Below are 23205 nucleotides of genomic sequence, written 5' to 3' on the forward strand. Positions count from 1 at the left end.
CACCATGTAATTACTAGACAGTCCTGATCATTACAGCTTCCTAATCTATTAAAAAGACCAGGAACATAATTTCAGTTACAAAGCCCCTATACAAGTATCAATACATGGGAGCCAAAAGACAATTGTTGATTATATAATTACACGATTCTTATTTAGTAACTATCATAATACTAATGGTCAAGTAGATTCATTCTGTTCAGAAAAACACATCCAGCTTCAAAGTTTTGTATAATGGAGTTTTTAATTTGAAAGAAATAAAAAGCATTATTAGCCAACATTTAAAAACCTAACTCCTTCCCCTATTTCTCTTGTTAACAGAAATGTTTTATATGATGCTATACAAGACATATTTTTAAAAGTCAGCTATATTTTCAATAGAAAAATATGCACTGCAATTTTCATTTAAAAACAGAACTAAAATAACACATTCCTTATGTGACCACTAGGGCTCATAGAACACCGGAATCAGCTTATTATTGTTAGTAGGGAAAGATGAATAAAAAGCAATATGTCTATAAAACTCAACTTATAGGGGTTTGGGCTTGTTGTTTTTGTGTGTCAGAGGAAGTTGCCCAAATCCAAAGTGTTTCAGGTACACTTAAATACTGTATGATGACAGGCAACAATTTAACCAAGTGAAATGGCCCCACCTGTGGCTTAATGCCACACTCACATTCACTGCTCTCTTCCTTCTCCTTTTCAACCACTGTAATTCAGATAGAAAGGGCCACTGATCACTGCTTTCCACACCTGAGTAAAAAAAAGAAAAAAAGGAATACCAGAACTTATGCTCAACTGTACTTCAATGGGAGCATGTTTTTCAAATATTATACGAAGGCAGAGCAGCCTGGAGAGCATATTTCATCTAAAATCAAAATGAAAGTGGAAAATGCACACCAATCAATAAACACTTCATAGTCTCACAGTCACAAATATATTTCAATTTGTAATTAATAAATCATAATATAATTCAAACATAATTTTCTTCCAAATACCATCAATAACATAATGACTTTTCAAGACTCATTAGAATATGCATATTTGACCTATAACCACCTGACCCTCAATTTCTGAAAATTTTAAAGCATTCTACAGTTTAGTATATATTAAGTATATAATTCGTTTTAGAATTAAAAATAATGTATGCCATGTCCTTGCTGGGTGGCTCAGTTGGTTGGAGCATTGTCCCGTACACCAAAAAGTTGAGAGTTCGATTCCCAGTCAGGGAGCATACGGGAAGCAATGCATTGAAGTTTTTCTCTCACATTGATGGTTTTCTCTCTCTCTCTCTCTCTCTCTCTCTCTCTCTCTCTCTCTCTGTCTCTGTCTGTCTCACTCTCTCTCAAATCAATCAAGAAACATATCCTTGGGTGAGGATTAAATAAAAAAATAATAATGTATGCCATAAGCTTTTGCATAAATTATTAAAGACTATTGGCATCAGTATACAGAAGTAGTAACATCATGTACTGCAATAATTCAAAAGAAGCTTTTGCAAATCAGCATGCTTAAGATGCCTTTTTAAGAAAGAGACATAAAAGAGAGACAATGCAAGTTGGCTGAAGAGCAGTAAACTGCCAGGGAAATTTAAGTATGAACCTCACTGTAAATTACTCCTAAATTTGGCCTTACACTCTGGTGCCTGACACCACTTCATTCCCGGGCTTCCTTTTTCAGTCTCTCCATCGAAAACAACTACCGTACTTTCTGGCGTATAAGACGACTGGGCGTATAAGATTTTCCTGGGTTAAAAAGTTGTTTTATACACCGGAAAATATGGTATATTGGATTATATTGATGGGATTAGGTATAATGGATTAGATATATTGGACTACCATATTTTCTGGCGTATAAGATGACTTTTTAACCCAGGAAAATCTTATACGCCCAGTCGTCTTATATGTATCCACATCTCAATACAAGAAAGCCACCGTTCACCCCACAGCCCACCACACCGCTCACTCCAGATCTCAAGTCAGCTCTGCCTCCCAGCAAGCCTGCCTGCCTACCTAGTTCCACCAAGTCACAGCTCCTATCACACAAAATAGAATGGCTACTTGAATTAAAACTTACTGAGGTTCTTCATTTGCTTGGAATATTGTCCCGCCAAGGTTTTCTGGATTATATGTGGTCGACCTGTGCTTTTCTGAAACAAAAACAATTGCAGTCTATTGAAAAGCAGGATGTGATTATAACTCTACAGAATAGTATTAGAACTTTCCTTAAAAGCCTTCCTACAATCGCTAATGTTTTAGCTACCAAGAATTAAAAGTATAGCCCGGCCGACATGGCTCCGTGGTTGAGCGTCAACCCATAAACCAGGAGGTCATGGTTCGATTCCCAGTCAGGCAGGGCCCCTGGGTTCGATTCCAGGTTGTGGGCTCGATCCCCAGTGTAGGGCGTGCAGGAGGCAGCTAATTGATGATTCTCTCTTACCACTTTTGTTTCTATCTCTCCCTTTCTCTCTAAAATCAATTATATATATACACACACACACACTGAGTGGCCAGATTATTATGATCTCTGAACGCATAATAATCTGGCCACTCAGTGTATATCCTATATAATAAAAGGCTAATATGCAAATTGTCGCCTCGACCAGGAGTTCGACCACCAGGCAGGCCTGCCAACCGCCCATGTCCCCTTCCCCTGGCCAGGCTGGCTGGACCCCACCCATGCATGAATTCATGCACGGGGCCTCTGATATATATATATATATATATATACACACATACACACACTGAGTGGCCAGATTATTATGCATTCAGAGATCATAATAATCTGGCCACTCAGTGTATATACACTTAAAGAATGAAAAATATATGTTGTATTGAAACTTAAAATAGAGTATCATCCAATTGTTCCAGCTTAGATAAAAGCAATAGTTTTATTAGTTACTCTTAAGTCTGAGCTTTCTCCAAAGACATGAATAGGATATTCCTAAGAAAGAAACACAAATAGCCTGTGCATTTATGAAAAAAATGATGAATTCTTTAATATTTCATCAAAATGAAAAAAAATTTAAAGATATACAAATTTGTGCCTTCAAGTTGGCAAAGGTTTAAAGATTATGATAACCAAAGTTAATTATAGCTACAAGGCGAAAAGTACTCTTATACACTGCTGGTAGGAGAAAATTGGAAGCATAGTTCAAAAAGAAATTTAGCAATTCTATCAACAGCCTTGAAAACATTAATATCCTTTCCCCTAGAAATTACACTTCTAGAAATGACTTATTTCCATGACTATTATTACTATTAGCTCCCATTACTGGGTGCATTGTATGTGCCAGGCACTGTTAATGAACACATTACACAATTTAATTCTCACAAGAACTCCATACAGTGCATATTTCATCCCCATTTTACAAATAAAGATATGGAAGCTCAGAGAGATACATTACTGAATTAAAATTATATTACAAAATAATGATCCAATTTATTTTTAAGTATGTGGGGATATATCTTGGAAAAGTGAAAGAAATTCACTGAAAAGCGAAGAGAAGTTATTTCTGGGGGATGGGATGATATTTAATTAATGTTTTGTAAAGTTTTTGCTTATTTTTGCTTTTCTGAATTTCCTATAATATATCAGTCTTATAATCAGAAAATTGGTTTTTGAAAAAGTGTTCTTAATAGATTACATAAAAGGCTTACAATAATTAAGAGTTTTAGTATCCATTCACTGTTTAACAGATAACAAATTCTCATTAGAAGCATCCCATCCTTATTATTTGAGTTATTATAAAGCAGACTAAAATTAATAATAATAAACAAAATATCAAAAAAATCTAAAATTGAGTATAGTAAACTCTTAATTCCTATAAGAGGTAAAAAGATGCCTAGAGTAATGATACAACTAGTTTAGCAACACAATTTTAAAACTGACTAATTTAAAGTTTCAAGTCCTGTTCCTTTTCTTCCACTGGTGGTAAAGAAAAGGACAAATTGCTACATGAAGTGAAATAAGTCAAACAGAGAAAGACAACTACCATATGATTTCACTTATTTGTGGAAACTAAACAATAAAAATAAATGAACAAACAAAACAGAAAACAGGCTCATAGATACAGAGAACAGACTGATAGTTGCCAGATGGGAGGGGGGTTAGGGGGTGGGTGGAAAAGGGAAAGGGATTAAGAAGTACAAACTGGTAGTTACAGAATATTCATGGGGATGTAAAGTACAGCACATGGAATATAGTCAATAATATTGTAATAGCTATGTATGGTGCCAGGTGGGTACTAAATGTATCAGGGGGACCACTTCCTAAGTTATGTAAGTCTCACCATTATGCACCTGAAACTAATATAATATTGAATGTCAACTGTAACCGAAAAAAGTGAAAATAAAAATTGGGAGAAAAGGTAGGCAGTAAGAAAGGAGGCAAAAGGAAATAGCTCTAAGCATGTAACAAGCAATCCTGGAAGAATAGGGTTATGGGCATAACGATGCAAAGTCAATGCTATAACCATTAGGATAACAGCAGCTTATATTTATAAATCTCTGTAATAGTTTAGTAGATACAGTCACATACATTTGTTAATTCATCAAATCTACAAAATTGCCCTATTAGGAATGTCTTGAAAAATAATCTCAAGGCTTTAAAAAAAACACACAAAACTCTAAGGCTTAGGGAGTTGCTGTTGTAATAGATTTTAGAGAGAGCAAGAAGGGGGGAGAGAGAGAGAGAGAGAGAGAGAGAGAGAGAGAGAGAGATGCATTGCCTTTTGCAAGTGGCCCAACAGGGGATCGAATCCACAACTTGGGTATGTGCCCTATGGGAACCGAATATCCCCCTCACCACCATCTTTCAGTGCATGGGACGACTCTCCAGCCAATTAAGCCACAGTGGTTAGGGCAGGGAGTTGTTACTTTTTGGTTTTGTTCTGTAGGTTTTACTTTATTTTGTTTTTTGGGGTAAGAGGGCTATTAATTAATGCCAGAAATCAAAGTTAATTTTTTGCTGAACTCATCAAATTATTTTGCTATATACCGGTTTCCTACCTACCACTGTAGTACAGGATAAACATTTTACTTAATCAAAATGTCTTTATCTAGGTGGTGTTGTCTCATTATCTGTTTTTATAGTTACCAGTTGAAAAATTATATAGGATTATTCACACATTTACCATTTAAAATTTAGTGACTTTTCTGTCTCAAATTTGAAACTTACACCATATTCATACATTGCCACAACAAAGAAATAAAATGTGTCCAAATGTTATTATCAATAGCCTACATACATGACTATTACCTGTTTCTTTTTTAAAATATATTTTTATTGATTTCAGAGAGGAAAGGAGAGGGAGAAAAAGATAGAAACATCAATGATGAGAATCGTTGATAAGCTGTCTCCTGCACACCCCCTACTGGGGATCCAGCCCACAACCCAGGCATGTCCCCTGACCGGGAATCGAGCCATGACCTCCTCTAGTTCATAGGTCAGTGCTCAACCACTGAGCCACACCAGCTGGGCTACCTGTTTCAAAATTTATTTTTTCTACATTTGAAATCTCTGAAGATCAAAATCATTTTCTGCTCCCCATCAAATGATTGCAATATTCTGATACTTTCACTCTCACAATATTTTCCCAATAGCAGTGCTTTTCACTGACATAGCTTCCCTACTGTTACCTCTCAGTGCCTTTGTCGGCTACCATTCCCCCCCCCCCCTTTTAACTCCTCTCCAACCTGGGTTCCTTTAACTCCCTGAACAGTCCTGCTCAGGGCCTTTGCATTTAATCTTCTCCTGAAATGTTCTTCCAGCTCCCTAATGTCTTGAAGGTCTTCATTCAAAACTACTTTCCCATTGTGCCCTTCCCTGGATAGTTAAAGTGAAGGTTTAACTCCATTTGGCTTCATTTTTAACCCTTAGTATGTATCACTGACTAATATACCATATGTAATTATCCAGCCTGTTTATTCCTGTCTGCCCCTGTAGACTATAAGATCCATTAGGCCCAGGATCTATATCTATTTTGTTCACCATTTTATCCCCAGCACCTAACATAGTACCCAGCATGTAGTAACTCTCATTACAGTATTTGATGAACATATATCAAATTTTAAATTTGTCTACATACTATTAGTGAGCAACACTATTAGAGTGTATTGAGATATAATTGACATACAATATGGTGTAAGTTTAAGGTGTAGAGCATAACGATTTGATATATGTATATAATGCAAAATGACCTTCACAATAAGTTTAGTGAACAGCCATCACCTCACATGATACAAAATGTTTCCTTGTGATGAGAACTAAGATCGACTGTCTTAGCAACTGTCAAATATACAATACAGTATTGTTAACTATAGTCACCATGGTGTATATTACACTCCCAGAACTTAGTAATCTTATAACTGGAAGAATGTACCTTTTGACCATCTTCACCCATTTCCCCATTGGCCTCTGGTAACCACTCACCTGTTTTCTATTTCTATAAGTTGTTTTTTTTAGAGCCCCTACAGATAAGTGACATTATACAGTACTTCTCTTTGTCTGCCTGATTTATTTCACTTAGCACAATGTCCTCATGATTTTTTTTGTCTAGTTGATGGCCTGTGAATGACTCTAAACATTATTTTCTCCCCTACCTCTAAAGAAACCTAAATATTAAATAATATAATCATAGTTCAACCCACAAATTTCCCCATTGAAGATTCTCAGACTCACAAAAGTTAAGTACATGCTTAATAGTTGTACAATTATCTAAAGGAGGAGTGAGAATAAAAGCTGGTTTAGCCCTGGCCAGTGTGGCTCAGTTGGCTGGAGGGTTGTCCCGTACACTAAAAGGTGGTGGGTTGGATTACCAGTCAAGGCATATACTCAGGCTGTGGGTTCAATCCCAGTCGGGGCATGTGTCACAAGAATGTTTCTCTCTCTCTCTCTCTCTCTCTCTCTCTCTCTCTCTCTCTCTCACCTCTCTCTCTCTCTCTCTCTCTCTCTCTCTCTCTCTCTCTCTCTCTCTCTCTCTCTCTCTCTCTCTCTCTCTCTCTCTTTCTCCCCTCTCCCCACCCCCAAGTTTGAAAAAGGTGCTATGTATAAATGCACATTGAAATCTACATTGTGTTCTCTTTATTGCTCAGAGGCAAAGATGCTAAAAGAATAAAACATCACAAGGAAACTGATGTCACAGCCAGACTTACCTCATCATGAATCAGCTCCAGTGGTTCAATCATATACACAAAGGCATTATCTTCAAACATACCACTGCAGTGCGAGAAACCACACAAGGAGAAAATTAACAATTACAGCAAACAGCAAGAAATAGCAGGGGAGCTGCATATTGCATCTTTAAAAAGAAAGAGTGTATCTAAATAAATACCTTTATACTGCCTCAAACCTAAACTGTGTATTTGTACAGAGTCCCATGGTGATCCCCACACGACACTAGACAGCCTCTAGGCTACACAGGGTGCAAAAAGTATACACCAAGAGCAGACAAATTATACATGATATGATTAATTTTTTAATTAAATGGACAGATTAGAAGGTTAATCTGGGATTGGACTGTTCATGCAGTTCCAGTATCGCGAATTATTTCTCCAGAATAATGCACAACTAGTCCAAATTTCTTGTTATGCACATCCAATATCATCGGTAAGAAAATAGTCAGGTTCTTCATGTGTAACAATAATCTAAAACCATCTGATTTGAAAGAGGCAAATGAAGGATCTTTACGCTTGCAAATTGTGAATTTCCATTAAGCAGAATGCCTCTGTGCTGAAAAATCACACTTAATTTTTGGAGATACAGAAACTGTTATTATGTACAGAGACCAGATTTTCGAGATCCTTTTTCCTCACATGAGCACAGATAGATCTTTACATGGCGTGTTTTGTGTTCGGGTCTAAAGGCAGCTACAGGTGTTTTTTAAAGCCTGCCTCAAAGCCAAGGCATGAGCTCCTCTCTTTCACCCCCCCCTCACCGGGCTAACGCCTACTTATCCTTAGGTCTGATCCAGCTGATATGTTCTCCAGCATCTACCTCTGGGAAACATTCCCGGGTCTAGGTTAGGCCACCCTATAAGTCCCTGCCCTTCCCCTTCACAGTACCTACCAAAAAGGCAAATTAAATATTAATCTGTGTAATCATTTGTTTAATCTAGGAATCTCTAAGTGTTAGGAAAACAGAGACTATGCCCTCCTTGTTCATCACTCCGTATCCAGCCCCTAACATGGGACTGGCGCAGAAGAGTCACTACAAGACATATCTATGAAAGGAAAGATGGAAAGGACGAATGGATGGAAGCAAGTCCATTCTCCCAAAGAGAGTCCCACGTACTGAAGTCCATTGCAGGTCGACAGAGCTGCCCTGGAGTCCTTGACACCTCGGATGCTTCCATGGTAATAACAGTGCTCTCCACCCTACAACGCAGAAGGTTTGAGAAATTATGCTTTCTGCAGCACGATTCACTCTTTCGGACACGTCTATAAAGCAAAAACAACTGTGAGGATGGTCTTCAAACCTCCTCCTGGTTAATATGAAATCTCAAAGAGCGCTAGGCAATTTTTCAACTTTCCTATGACAAGCATGTGCCTATAAAATTTAATGAAGGAGAAAAGGCTTTATGGGAATAAGACACCAATGCCACTGGTACAACTTATATACCTTTCTTAAGCATGGAAGGGAGTAGATACTTAACAGAAACTGTTTTGGAATAAGGTCCTCTACCTAACGGAGGACAGACCCCAATGTTGTTATTTGTAATAATTTCTTATGGAAATTTACATAAAATGCTACTAATTCCTTTCCTACTATTAAAAATTAGTTTTTTTAAAAAAATTTAGAAATAATATAAAAATTCGTTTTCAAAATCAAATAGTAACTATAAAGCCTATCTTTTTTTAATATAGCTATTTCCTTCCGCCCTCTCTCCTCATCTCCACAACAATCATTTTTAACTGCTTCTTCTGTTGTTTACCTATGTATTTCTGAATGGAACATTTTTACTCCTGTGTCCTGATTTCACTTTAGAAATATCTTCCTAATATAGAATCTTAACAACCCTCTTGCCCTCAATACATTCCAATACGCATCACCAGTTTTGGGTTAAATTGATGTTTAGTGTTTCTATTACAACTATGCAAAAATTGTACATAGTTGTGCCACTGTGATTACATATTCTTTTTTCTTCATTTTAAATTTTTTCAAGAATGTTTGCTTTGTTTTCTTGTTTGCTGGTTTTCCCATGTATTTAATAGCCCCACTATCTAAAATATTATCTACAACTCTCCTCCTATCATCAAACATATCAGGTAATTTATCACATACATTTTGTTCCTGGAGACACCCTTATGGTTTCCCTTTGACCTCCTACTAGGCCTGTTGCATATCTGCCAGCCAGGACTTCTCTGCAGCATCACCCTGTGAACTCCCTTCGCTCACCCCTGCTATATTGATTCCTACACCCCATGTCTTCTCCATTCATTATCTCACCCTCCCCTTTTCTGGAGGCACACATCCTCTGGTACTTTCTTGAAAAAGTGTTCATGGGAGATAAAGTTGGTGAGAACTTGCACAACTGAAAATTTCTTTTTCTATCTTTAAACTTGAGTGATCATTTGGGTGGGTAGAGAATTCTAGATTAGAGATTACTTTCTCTTGGCATTTTGCATAGTCTCACAACTTCTATGTTCTTGTTGTGAGTTGGATGTAATTTTAATGATAGATATTTTCGATCATATCTATTTTCCCTTTTCATGAAGACTTTAAGAAATTTTATTTATCCCCATTTTCATAAAATCTGATGACAAGCATTGGTGTGGGTCTTTGCTTATTCATTGTGCTGGGCACTCTGTTATACCTTTTAATCAAGAAAATGCATGCGCTTCAGTTCTGGGAGACTTCTGTTTCTCTGATAATTCCCCCCTTTCCATATTTCTCTAAAAACTAACTTCTACCAGAGTACAGAAGACATGGCTATCTGGCTATAAGAGGTATGGAGTAGATCAGGGATTTTAAATAGACTCCAGGCAGACTTTTAACCAACCTTTCTGTGATTCCTGAGCCTTTCTGGGTGAAGTGACATGAGCTGGCTGGCTTCTGGGGTTTGCCCAGAAGAACTTGGGAGAGCTGGAAACGCTCAAACCTCAGACAATTACTCCTCATCCATTTTCTCTCTCGTACAATTTTATGGACACCTCACATCTGCTAGCATTTCTTCTCTTGGCTTGCCCTTTTTATTTCTTAACTGCTATTTGAGTGGGTTATAGAAGGGAATAAATATAAGCATTGGAGTTACATTGTTTAACCAGAAGCTTCCTATTTATTTTCTTAAATAGAATAAACTGGACATACTTTGACTTTTTATTGAAGATTTATAGTCATTCTGATCACTGCTTATTATACTGTACTACAATAGCCTCAGAGCATAATACCAATTTTCAATGTTGGTTGTCTAAATTTGGTATTATAACCCTGTTAATATTTTATAAAGGGTTGCTTTTCAGTTCTCATACAACAAACTTGTATATAAATTTTAACTTGTATATAATATGTCAAATTCTATTTGCAAATTCAACTCTGGAACGTATAAGGACAAATGGTATCACCCATCTCAGCACTTTCAGAATCCAGGTCATGACTCTATAACTAAACTTCAGACTCTTCACATGATTCTAAAAACAGTCACAGGTAACTGCAAATTCCATCAATCTGGTTATTTAGCACTTTGTATCATACCAAAAGGCTATCTTAAATCAGATGATTATTAGAAATGCATAGCAAACACTGTCGTATTTACTTGACCTTTCTAAGAAAAACTGTATTTTCCAGATACTCCTAAAAATATTCATTTTTCCCCAGAAAATATTCCCAAGTTCTTTTTTAGATTTAACTTGCATTGGAAACTGAAGGTTGATGCTCTCTCAGTATAAAGGCCATTGTTACCTGTTTTAATTAAGGCAGGGTATTGTGTGAAGGAAACTGCTTTAGTTCCCTGTATATTTAAATGTGGAGCACCATATTTTCCAGACCTCAAACGAGACTTGAGGTAACATCCAATCCCTGATGTTTATCATCACAAAAAAAAGTGTTAATGTCTAATTATGTAGTTATACTAAGCACTATAAATAGTTTGGCAGGTTCTAATTCTGTATGCGTGTTAGTAGTATTAAAGGATTTTCTGAGTTACTAATTACTAAATATATACCAAGTTTTCAAAAAAGCATTACCAGTGAAATACTATCTGGCAACTCTCCGGATCTATGCAGCATTTTGTAAATACCACTGCGAAGGAACATCCTGAGGTATTTCATATTAAATAAATCCTAACTGAAAAGAGGCATTCCCTCTTGGGTAACAGGGCAACAGTAGTGGAGCAGGCAAAGAGGCCACTTCTAGTGGGCTTTGTCCCCAGTGGCACTGGGCAGTCAGCTTGGGGTGCCTTCCACGCGAGAACTAGCCATCTTGAACACCCACTATCTCACAGTAACCACTATCTCCACGTACAGAGAGGGAGACAGTGTTAACATGCTCTTCCAACGACAGCAAAAGCCAAAATGAATCCCACATCTTCAGGCTCTCGGATTAGTAAGGAAGGCCTCAAGCAGCTCAAGAGTGCTGGCCAGTGAATCGGAGACCACCGCCTATGAGTGGCACACATCTATGACCAGGCAAACAGTAGGGATGGGAGCCACAAATGGCTCATTCGGCACACAACACAGTCTATGTGGGCCCCCGGGGGCATTTGGGGATACAAAACAGTTAATTAAATTGAACAAAGTGGAACACCTGGTAAGTGAGAGTTACTGACTAGTCAAAGGAACTTAAAAATCCTAGTAGTATGCTCCCAACTCTCTCAGCCTTCCACTGGCAGAGAGCTGAGCGCTCCACAGCCAGGTGATGCTCCGGTAACGGACACGGCTCCACAAGGCTGCCAAGCTAAGGAGTCCCCTGGAAACCAACCACCAGGCCACTCCTGCAAATACGGAAACACTGAAGCCATGTGCATCCTTGAAAACACTTCATAATCAGACGTGGCTGGGGCAGCAACTCTGTGAGCCTACTGATAACACAGAGGGGCAAAAGATTTGGTTCCCAGGTATTACTGATCAAATGAAGGAATGGTGTTTGTTTTTTCTATTCTACTCACTTTAAATGCAACCTTTTGGAAAATGAAACCTATTGTTTCAATTTACTTTACTCTAAAATTGCCCCACCTTTGTGTCTGTTTGATGATCTCATCGCTTCAGTCAAGTTCTATCACCCAGTTCATATCATCTTCATTAAGAAACTCTCATAAACTCGGCCGTTCATGGTGACCAAGCTCTGATTTTGTCAATCAACTCCTGAACATGTGGATAAACGTTTGAAAAGAAGCTACATAGCCCTTAGTTCCTATTTGATATTCCAGGCTGTATTTCTAAATATAACAATATATTCACTATTCTATATGCATATCTTTAAATTCCTCAGACTTATCAACCAGCAGGGTGTATCAATCCTATTTAATAAATCAGTGGGCTGGTAAGCAAAAGAGAAAAAAAATATCTATAATTGGACACATATATCTGAATTTGAATGTGGCAGAATAAGAAAATGAAAAAATATTTTAGAGAATCAGAGAACTTGTGACCGTAACACCAGTTTAATTATTTACCTTCATTAAACTGAAAGGGGAGGGGGTGGAGTGGGCAGTGATGTTCAAGTATGAAAACAGTTTGGCTGTACCAATGCCATATAAATTTTTAATAGCTCACACAAAATTATACCATTCAAACTTAAAATAGCTTTGTGAGGAGCCAGTACTGTCTGCTTTCTTGATTTCATGGGGATTTTTTCTTAACTTTCAGGCCTGCCCTGAGCCAAGCCCACCGAGGCCCATTCCCTCTGACAATCCCTGCCCAGAAGTCTTCGGGGAAGAAGGGAACTTAAGCTGTGCCGCAGTAGAGATTTGATAAGGAAAGCACAAAAAAAACACTGTAGGAGGGTGATGTGATTACAGTGATAAAGAAAAGAAAGAAGGCAAAGATTTGTATCTATTTGGTTCACTGACGTATATCCAGCACCTGGAACCTAATAAGTAAGAATGGCTTATTCATGAGCCTAAGTGGCAAAACCAATCTTAAAGGAGCAGAAGATGGATGTTTGTTGAGAATGTAGGTAAACAAACCACCATTCCCCTACTTGAGGCTTTTTTCCTTCGAGATATAATTGACACACCATAAAATTCCCTCTTTAAAAGAGTACAAGTCAGTGGTTTTCAGTATATTCAGAGGGTTGTGAAACCATCACCACTATCTAAGTCCCGGATATTTTCATCACCTCACAAAGGAAATACTGGACCAGCAGTCATTCCCCATTCCTTCTTTGCACCACCACGCTGCAAGCCCTTGGCAACCACTAATCTACTTTTGATCTCTATGGATTTGCCTATTCTGAACATTTCAAATGAATGCAATCATATAACATGTGGTCCTTGGTGTCTGACATCTTTCACTTAGCATAATGTCTACAAGACTGATCCATGGTGTAGCATGAATCAGTACTTCACTGTTTTGTATGTCTGAATAATATTTCTTTGTGTGAATATACCACATTCAGTTTATATACTGGTCAACTGATGAACATTTGGGTTGTTTCCAATTTTCTGCGATTATAAATAATGCTGCTATATATATCCATGTACAAGTTTTTGCTTGGACATATGTTTTCAATTCACTTGGATATGTAAGGGTTTAGAATTGCTGGATCATAAGGTAACTCTATGCTTAATATTTTGAGGAACTGTCAAACTATTTTCCAAAGCAGCTCCACCATTTTACATTCCTACCAGCAGTGTTAGGAGGGTTCCAGTTCTCCATTCTTGCCAACACTTGTTATTGTCCATCTTTTTCATTATAGCCATCCTAGAGGATGTGAAGTGGTACCCAATGAAGTTTAGAACCAAATAAGAGTGACATAGGACTGAAACAGATAAAAAATATATCACCTTCATTTTTGATAGCACTATACTGGAGGAGAGGATTCACCGAGAATCTAATAGGCCTGCTAAGGCTACACCCTGAGTTAGCCAGACTTACCCACCCAGGCACAGACAACATGGGGCAACCAACCCTTCTCACCTCCCCCCTCCCACACACACACCAGGCGGCCATTGTACAACTGAGAGCATGGCAAAGTAGAGAGAAAGTGCTCTTCCTGTAGGGAGGTGATATCACACAAAAAAAAAAAAGAGAGGAAGGGATTACACAGTCATGCCCAACCCCTTCCCACCAGTTAGGTCGCTCTTCTGACCCTGGGCAGGAGTGAGCAAGGGAGCAGGAAGAAGTCAGGGTGAGAAAATAGAGCAAGGAAAGGACAATTTCCCTACCCAATAAGGTCAAGGGAAGTAGGGGTGGGAGCACTGCATCTCTCTATCCCATCTTACACTGCTGGCCAGGTGGTAGCTCTTTTTATAAGCAGAAGAGAAACCAAAGTATTAGCAAGCACTTAAGAGTTAATGGTTCACCTTAAAGGGGTTTAATAGAAATATGCTAAATTTAAGGTATTCTTTTATACTGTCATATGGATGTCTAATTCTTTTATAAGAATTAAAATACTAACAATTAACTTATTTCTAATAGGTTCATCAACAAAGTTGATCAACAAGTCAACAACACTGCTTTATTGTATATTGTGTGCAAAGCACTATGCTAGAAACTCCAACAAAAGCTAATTTTGTGTCGGGTGCAGAACCAAAGTCTCCCCTATGTACTTACTGATGACCTGGCACCTAGGCTATGTTACCTACTTAGGTGGTTGACCTCTCCAGTTCCTATATTTGCTTCACAAGGAAAGAAGTCTTTTCATCCAGCAAAAGTAAAAGCCTAAGACATGAGCCCCTTCTTAGCTGGGAGTGGGAACTAGGTAGGAGCCAGGCGATGATGAAGGAGGAAAACCTAGACAAGCTTCACAAAGTATGGATTCATCACTTTGTTTCAAATTAATTTCCAGAATATTTTAAATGTCCACATTTATATTTAACTCGAAAGCCAACAGGCTATTCGTGAATCTGTTTCTCTCTAATCATGTGAATCATAGTGTATGTGTGTATGTGTGTGCGTGCATCTGTGTGTGTGTGTGTGTGTGTGTGCGTGTGTGTGTGTTGTGTATGTGTACATTTGTCTAAAGAGTTTGAGATCTTTGGAAGAAGGTTTGCACAAAGGAGGTTTATTTAACCCAGCCAATCTTTTATGTTAATTTCTGGTACTCTGTTTAAGATTTTCTTAAACAACATGGAATGCAATGTGAAGTTTTTAAAACAATGTTTTTAAAAATATGTAATAGTGGTGGGAATGTGAATTTATATAAACTTTCAGAAAGAAAAATTCAATATGTACCAAAAGCCTTAAAACAATATGCCCATCTTGACCCAGAAAAATCCCATTATCAGAATTAATCCTTAAGCAATGATCAAAGATGTGTTCAAATATGTCTGAAAAGCCTTTCTTTAGAGTTGGTTGTATAAGTGAAAGATTAGAAACAATCTAAATATCTACTAATTTGGGATTTTTAAACAAATTATAGCAAATAAATAGGAAAGAATATCATGTATTTTTTAAAATAAAAGTTTAGGAGATTATTTAATGTATGCTAAAATACTTACAACATTGTTAGTTTAAAAAAATCCTGCTACAAGATATTTAAGGGGCATATCATTTAAGTTTGGGGGGAAGGGGTATATATATCTACACATACAGACATAAAAAAACAGACGGTTACCATTAATTCATCATATATGAAGCGAGATTGGGTATATGAGCTGTTTGGAGAAAATGGGTCATAAATAAGAGAAAAGCAATGAGCACAAACACAAACTGCAATGAACACGTGTTTGGCCAGCGTTGAACTACCCTTTGTTTTAAATTTTAGTTTCAACTGACACAAGATTTAGCGTGTCTTACTAACGGTAAGACCTCCTCTGGGGACCTCCAATGACCTCTGGAGGCCGTTAGCTATTCTGCTTCTAAAATATATATATAAACTTCTTAGTGATTAGTTTAGGTCAGGTCACTGCAGCCTGTGAAGGTGGCTTGTTTGCTGAGTCTATAAAGTTCTCTGCAATCTCTACTCCACACTCATGACTCAGCATCCGCAGTGCTCCCAGCCCTGGCATGGGGACAGAGCTGTGGCTTGTACAAGTGCCAGGAAGCACCGTTACCTTGCTTGATTTAGCATTTCTGCTCACTTTCCACAGCATTAACTTTTAGGGAGACTCAAACACCCCCTCCCCCCTCCCCAAATGCAGCCTCAGGCAAGATCTGACGGACCAGTAAAAATAACATATGGACATCCTTAATCTGTGGCAGAAAATTTCACAGGTTTAGAACACACATCAAATCACAAATGTGCCCACTGTTGATGGGACAGTTATAAATCCTGAGCAATGCCATGTCCCCCTGGGCAGTATTAACAAGTAACTATTTGTTGCGAGGCTATCAAACTGACAAACCCAGTTCTCTGTGCTGCACAACCCAGCAAACCCACACATGAAAGGTCCACTTTTCTACCGATACTCTAGCAATTTAGAAAAACAGAATCCAATGACTGTCCCCACTTTGGTTAGTTTCCCTCTGTGTCCTCTCCGTGCCTGTGGTATCCGTGGACACTGCTTCGGCTCAATGGCACTCTGTGGACTTCCTGCAGATCCGAGTCTGGATGGAGCCATTCCACTGGCAGAAATCACTGTTCCTTCCATACAAATAATCCACCTCTGGTTTTCATCTAAACCCACTTGCTCCTTATTGAAGGGAACAAAAGTTAACCTCCCACTGAAGGAAATCAAGCACCCAATTACCTTTCTATTACAATGCTTGCTGGCAGGTTTATTTGCCTTCTCTCTGCCTTCATTTCTTCCTTTGCACAACAGGAATAATAATATCCACCTCAAAGAATTGTTGTGGAGATTAAGAGGGAGGGTGCTCCCTAAATCTTCCTTCCCCTACCTGCCCTCTGCCCTTCTCCGGCCCTAAAGTCACTTGGATTAAATACTCATTCTAATGACCCACCCAGTCTTGCCATTCAGTTTCTATGACCATAGCCTGGTTATCTACTAATTTAAAATGCTGATATGGAACTGGAGAGCTCTTTTTACCATTCACTTACATAATATACTGTACGTGTAACCAAAACAAACGTTTCTTTACTGCCCTAAATATACTGAATCTCTACTGTTATCTTCAACATTTGGAAGTTTTAATAAATTTCTTCTAAATGTACTTTAAAGTTAAAAACGTAAACATTTTGGGCCATTGTATAAGACGACAGATACTTTTACTGAGCTAGATATCAAAACAATGCAGTGTGCCTTGACCAGGCCTATGACTAAGTCTATTTATACTACAGGACTTCATAGGTGGTTAACCGTACCTTAGAGTACTGCGGTTTCCCATTCTCATAGTGAATCTCCACGTAATCAGAAGACAGCAAGCCACTACAAAGGAAAGACAACAAAGTGAGTTCTGCATCTAAGATACTTGGAGGGTTAAAAATAATCAGCTCAGTAAGTGGATATGAGGGGCATGTACAGCACAGACAAGTAGCTGCAGTCCAGAGAACAAAAAAGGTCATCGTCAAGTCTCAAGGTTGTCCAGCAACAAATCATCCCTCAGTCTGTTCAAAAACACAAGATACAGTTATTTAAGGGGGAGCTTCTTTTATACACACTATCCATCATTTGATTGATATGTTAATTAATATAGAACAAACAAAGAAGGCAGGGAACAGGAGGCGTCAGGCCCTGTAAAATCCCACTATAGTGCTCTAAATAATTAGAATCTCATAAAACATAATCTCCGAGAAGGAGGATAAAATAAAGGCCGGGTGGTAGGTTTTTCAGGCCACACGATCCCTATCACAACTATTCAACTCTGCTGTTGCATCACAGAGCCAGCCACAGACAACATGCAAACGAAAGAACACTGCTATGTTCCCATACAGTTCATTTATGGCCACTGAAATGTGAATTTCACATAATTTTCACACATGGTAAAATATTCTTCTTCTTTATTTTTGATCAGCCATTTAAAATTGTTAAAAACATTCTCAATCCAGGATTGTACAAAACCAGATAGGACCGGACTTTGGTCCAAGGGCCATAATTTGCCAACTCCTGAAATAAAATCATAGTTATGTATATAGATTTTGAAGTCAGACAAAGTAGGATTTAAAGCCTAGCCCAGCCCCTTAATCGTGGTGTGACTAAGGACAAGTTACCTATCGGCCTTTATGGGAGTCAAATGAAGACGAGAAAGAGTGTGACTCTCACAGGACACTGAGGATTCAACGAAAACGCATATGCAGTGCTTAGCCCAGAACTCAGCACGGAGCACGCGCTCAGCAATGGCATTGAGGCTGTCACTGTTGATTTTAACTCAACTTCTTCCAACACATTTCTCTGTATACAACGTGGGACATGCAAAATATGAAAGAACACTGGGCTGCTTTAGGGCATTTGGATTCTCATTTGAATTCTGCCACTAGAAGTAATAACAAGTGATAACTCGAGTTTACTGAACACTTACTATGTCCTAGGCACTGTGTATTAACTCATACAGTCCTAAGGGTAACTAAAGGACAACAGTAGTTCTGCTATGAGCCAGATGTGTGTCTTAAAAGTAGGCTTCCATTTCCTTTTCTGCAAAAGGAGGAGCTGGAGCAGACAAAACCTCAGGTCCCTTCCGGCTCGGACAGTCTGTTTTCTGTGATTCTACCTAACTGTGGGTTTTCTTGTTAGGAACTCTTGACACTACTTCTTTAACCAACATAGGATAGGGCTCAATGATTTTGCAGTTCTAAAATGAGCGAATGAGGAGGCTGGACAGGGTCGGAGCCAGTCAGCAGAGTTCCTGGGAGTCTCACTGCGCATCTGGCATGGTTTCCTACATGAGCCAAAGGGCAGCCTTCACAACACAGAAATAAGCACATGCCTGTGCCCTGGACAGGCTTTTTTAATGGAATTACTAATTAAATGTGTGTACCTCTTGATGATTCTACACGGCACATACTCACTCCCTTTTAAAATCTAAATAATAATCAAAGTAACGATTCTTCACTCTATATACTTGGGAATACCTGACAGGGTGCAGAAACTTCTTTCATATCTAGTTAATGAAGTCAGCTAGCAGCACCAGGAATATACATAAACAGGGCTGTTGATAATAACATTTCTCTGAGGAACACTTCCTGTCTCACCAGGAGACAAAGAGGTTGCGCTAACTGCATTCTAATTACCTCTCTCTACAGGTAATTCATTATTTTCAAAATTCTCAACCACACAGTCACTGGAGCATGTCTAAGGGTGGCAAATAAAAGTTCTTTTAGACTGCTACTTTTGCTTGTAATTACAAAGGCAGATGGTTTTCTAACCATTAACTGCCAGGTCTGATAAAGGTCACTTTAATTATTCTATTTTTCCATTTTAAAGGGCCTCTCCCTCCACCCCACTCCCCCAAGTTACACACTTCTTTCCAGTATTGACTGCTTTGGGGAATATTAAAGAAGAAAAACAGCTCCTTTTCCAGGAGCCTGTGACAGACACCGAGATGGACATAAAAGGACACCGTATGCTCCCATGGCCCGTTACCCCACCTTCCCACCTCCTACAAATAGCACACATCCCCATTTGCTCCATCCTTTCCTCCTGGCTGACCACAGCTATCCCTCCCTTAAAACTTTCTTTCACTCATTGCAGCATCCTTAGCACTTGCATGATACCTAGCGCACAGTAACCCTAATCAGCATTTGCTGTGGGAGCAAACATCAACCAACATCTACGAGACATGAGGCCCGCACCATGAAGGGTGAATGGCTTCTAGTATTTTGGAAAATAACTTGAATCCCTTGCTCTAAAGAATGAACCACGTGCTTTCTTTTAGGTAACCCTGTCGTGAGAGCCGGTGAGTGGGATAATCAAGCATGTTGTTCAGAATGAGACAGCATAGGTAACAGGGCCAGAGGCGATGAGAAAGACTCCTAGGAAAGACCGGCACTGGGCCCCAGGTAAACCATCTGTTCTCCATGAGCGAAAATTCATTCACTTCCCTGTAGCACAGAGTGGAACTACCAGTCTCTAGAACGTCCAGTTCTGAAATGAGCAGGTTGAGCCCTCAGGCTGTATCTCTGATGAGTTCATGGAGTGGATTGCTGGGAGCAGAACAAGCTCTTCTGAGGGGACCTAGAAGCCAGCAGGGCGGGCGGGCTTTCCCTCACCAGCAGAGCTAAGGAAAACCTAGGAGAAGAGTAGCAAGCACCAAGGCTTAACAACCGGGTGTTCCATAATTTATCCAAATCAGGCCATTTCTGGGAGGAAAAAAGAGGTATGTTAATAATTATGCTAGGACAACAGACATACATCAGGAAGGACAGTTCTGGGGAAAGTGGGACACCTGGTTACATAAAGGTCAGAGTTCAGGTACGCACATCAAGTTCTACATGAGAGGTCAGGCGAGTCTATGGGTGAAAAACACTCTAAAGGTGAGATGCTACTAAGCAAGCAGTGTGAGTATGTCCCCTCTGCCAGTTGTTTTGGGTTCTGTAATTGCTTTACATGCCACTGTTTTAAGACAGTCTTGAGTAGGCACCTCAGTTTCTCTTTCTCGGCGCCTGATATCAGCAGGTAGCTATTGGGAGAGGAGTGAGCAGTGGAAGATGTGGAAGCTGGGAAGCTGGGAGTCCACGGTCACTATAGCAGCCTGGACTTGTCAGGTCTTGACCCGCCATGCCGTGCGACACAATGCCTTTGTTCTGAAGTGAACAGTAGCACAAATATCCTAATTCAAGTCTCATTGGTGAAACACATAAATTAAGTTTCCATATGTGTTCAAACTGGAATTGGAACAGAAGTCAATATTTATGTGAACAAAGAATGAAAAATTATGTGTAGAAAGAAAGGGATGCCGCTAATACCCGTTTTCATAATGCTCTCACATGATTATCCTCTGTCTGACAGTGTTTAATTTCTCAGTATTGGGAGCCCTGGATCATTTCAAATGGCCCTTAACAGATTCACCCAAGAAGTCTGCTGCCACCCTCCCCACCAGGTCTCACATTTGTATTTAATGACAACAAATGCTGGTCACTATGGATATTCTCAACTTCGTGGAGCTTCAAGCATAAGAGCATTGTACAATGAAGCACCATGCCTGCTCCCTCGTTACCCTACAGGCTTCTCTCTTTTTCTTTTATTAAACATAAATATTTTTAATTTATCCAACACTATAAATTGCAATGAAAAGAGACACAGAATTTAAACTCGGCACATTCATACACACATAAGACTATAACCTTACAATAATCTTTCTGCCCTTACCTTGCTTCCCTTTTTGAAAACAATAGAATTAAAAGTAAAATGATTTTTTGATCACTTTTCTCAGGTTTTAAGTTTGATTTCATCCCACCCTCAAATATTTTTATACCAAAAGTTGTTTCAGTAAGATATGTACACATATAATACCTTAATAAAAAATGGGAAAAAAAAGTTGTTTCAACTAGAAGATATGTACTCCTTTGGGTACAATACAGTAAGATTTTTAAGCTGTGTTAAAATATTGTAGGTATGGAAAGGTTGGGACTTAAGGGCGTAAAAATATGTTAAGTGGATGCTAGTAATTATCGGTTGAATTGAGGCTTTGCGTTCGGTCAAACAAAGGTGGCCTGCTAGGCGAGGGCTGGGGAATGTGGGCACACCTCATAGGCACAGAGATGCAGGTGGAGAACATGCCTAGCACAAGCAGGATGGAGGTGTCGGGGTGTAGGCTTGTTGAAGGGTCACAGTGGGAATTTAATGAGTTCCTAAACCACATAAGAGGTTGCAGCAGAATTTTAATGAGTAGGCACTCCTGCATCTCAGAGGTAATGGTCCCATGCACCATAATACAGTTAAGAACACCCTAGTATATTAAAAACAGGGAACATAGGCAGGCTGCAAGTTAATAGAAAGGGGAGTAGAGAAAGAAGATGTTAGGGAGGAAAGGGACAAACTTGAGGTGATATAACAGCTGAGCACCCTGACTCAAGCTAGCTTGATTCGCCATTTCAGAATTCCCTTCTGAGAAGGTAGCACCAATAGAAACACTTCTAATTACATAAAACAGAAAGATGTTCAATTTTTCTTCTCCGACTTCTAAATTAGAACACATGACTGCCAGTATCTCTGAAAGTGGACCAGTAATTTTGAAATTCCTCTATGATACAATTATAGTTATTCTCACATGTGTGGTTTTACAACCCCATATGTCATGAAACAAAAAATTTTAAACACAAAGAAAACTGCATCCAAATAAAGGTGACATAATTTTTGAACACAGTTACACATAACTGAAACGCTTTAACAATTTTCAAATAATGAATATTATAGTTTGTCGAATATTGCTAATCCAGGTTATGTTCTGATCTGCCCAATATTTAGTTACACGAGTATGAAACCAGGAATCACACATAGTGAAATTGTAGGGAATGGATATGCATCCATTACTATCAAGCTTGCTTTCTAATGACCTTGTCCAGAGAAATGACTTTCCTCCAAGTCCAGTTCTTACCACATCCTAGAAAAGAACTCCTGCTTCAACCATTTTTAGTACATATAGAAAAAGTGCACATTTGCTTATACAGCATTCATTCTTCCCAGGTATGCATGCATGGTTATAAGATAAACATGCAAAAATAAAATACATTTCTATGTGCACCGTAAAACAACCTAGGAATAATCTCTGGGGGAAAGTTTCTGCTAACAATGACAACAATGGCAGCAAATTTAACATGTGTATGATGTATGGGAATCTTAATACATATATGTACATATGTATAAATATATATACACTCTATAAATTGAATCTAATACCAAACAAGATTTTAGAAAGTTTTTTAACTTAACAAAATTATTCTAAAGTTCATCTTAAAGAATAACTACCCAAACATTTTTTTAAAAGAAGAGTGGCAATAGGACCTTATACTACAGTATACCACAACAGTAACCAAGATACAGCAAGCACTGGTCTGATGAGACAGCCCAGAGGGCAGAACAGAAAGTTGAGAAGAGATTCAAGTTGTAAGAAATATGCCTCTGACTTATCTTCATAGTAAAGAAACAGCATGCAGCCAGGCAGCTACTGAATTTCCCCAGAGCAAACAGGACGTGGGGGTGGAGAGAGAGGATGAGAGCTGTACCTGTGGCTGATAGCACATGTCCTAGGAAGATTTCCCTAGACAAAGGGAGGT

At 38.8% G+C, this 23205-nt stretch overlaps 1 protein-coding gene across 1 annotated transcript in view; it reads right to left on the bottom strand.

Annotated features, from left to right (window-relative positions):
* The window catches only part of ADAM23 (ADAM metallopeptidase domain 23), a 147807-nt gene that overhangs the window by 56933 nt on the left and 67669 nt on the right, over positions 1-23205 (bottom strand). Inside the window, exons 4-8 of the mRNA XM_008145240.3 lie at positions 17359-17422; positions 8290-8372; positions 7152-7215; positions 2074-2146; positions 674-750 (exon numbers count right to left, since the gene is read on the bottom strand). Coding sequence (XP_008143462.2) covers positions 674-750; positions 2074-2146; positions 7152-7215; positions 8290-8372; positions 17359-17422 — 361 coding nt within the window. The remainder of the gene's footprint in view (positions 1-673; positions 751-2073; positions 2147-7151; positions 7216-8289; positions 8373-17358; positions 17423-23205) is intronic.

This window comes from Eptesicus fuscus, chromosome 11 (genome assembly GCF_027574615.1).
Source record: "Eptesicus fuscus isolate TK198812 chromosome 11, DD_ASM_mEF_20220401, whole genome shotgun sequence".
Taxonomy (NCBI): domain Eukaryota; kingdom Metazoa; phylum Chordata; class Mammalia; order Chiroptera; family Vespertilionidae; genus Eptesicus; species Eptesicus fuscus.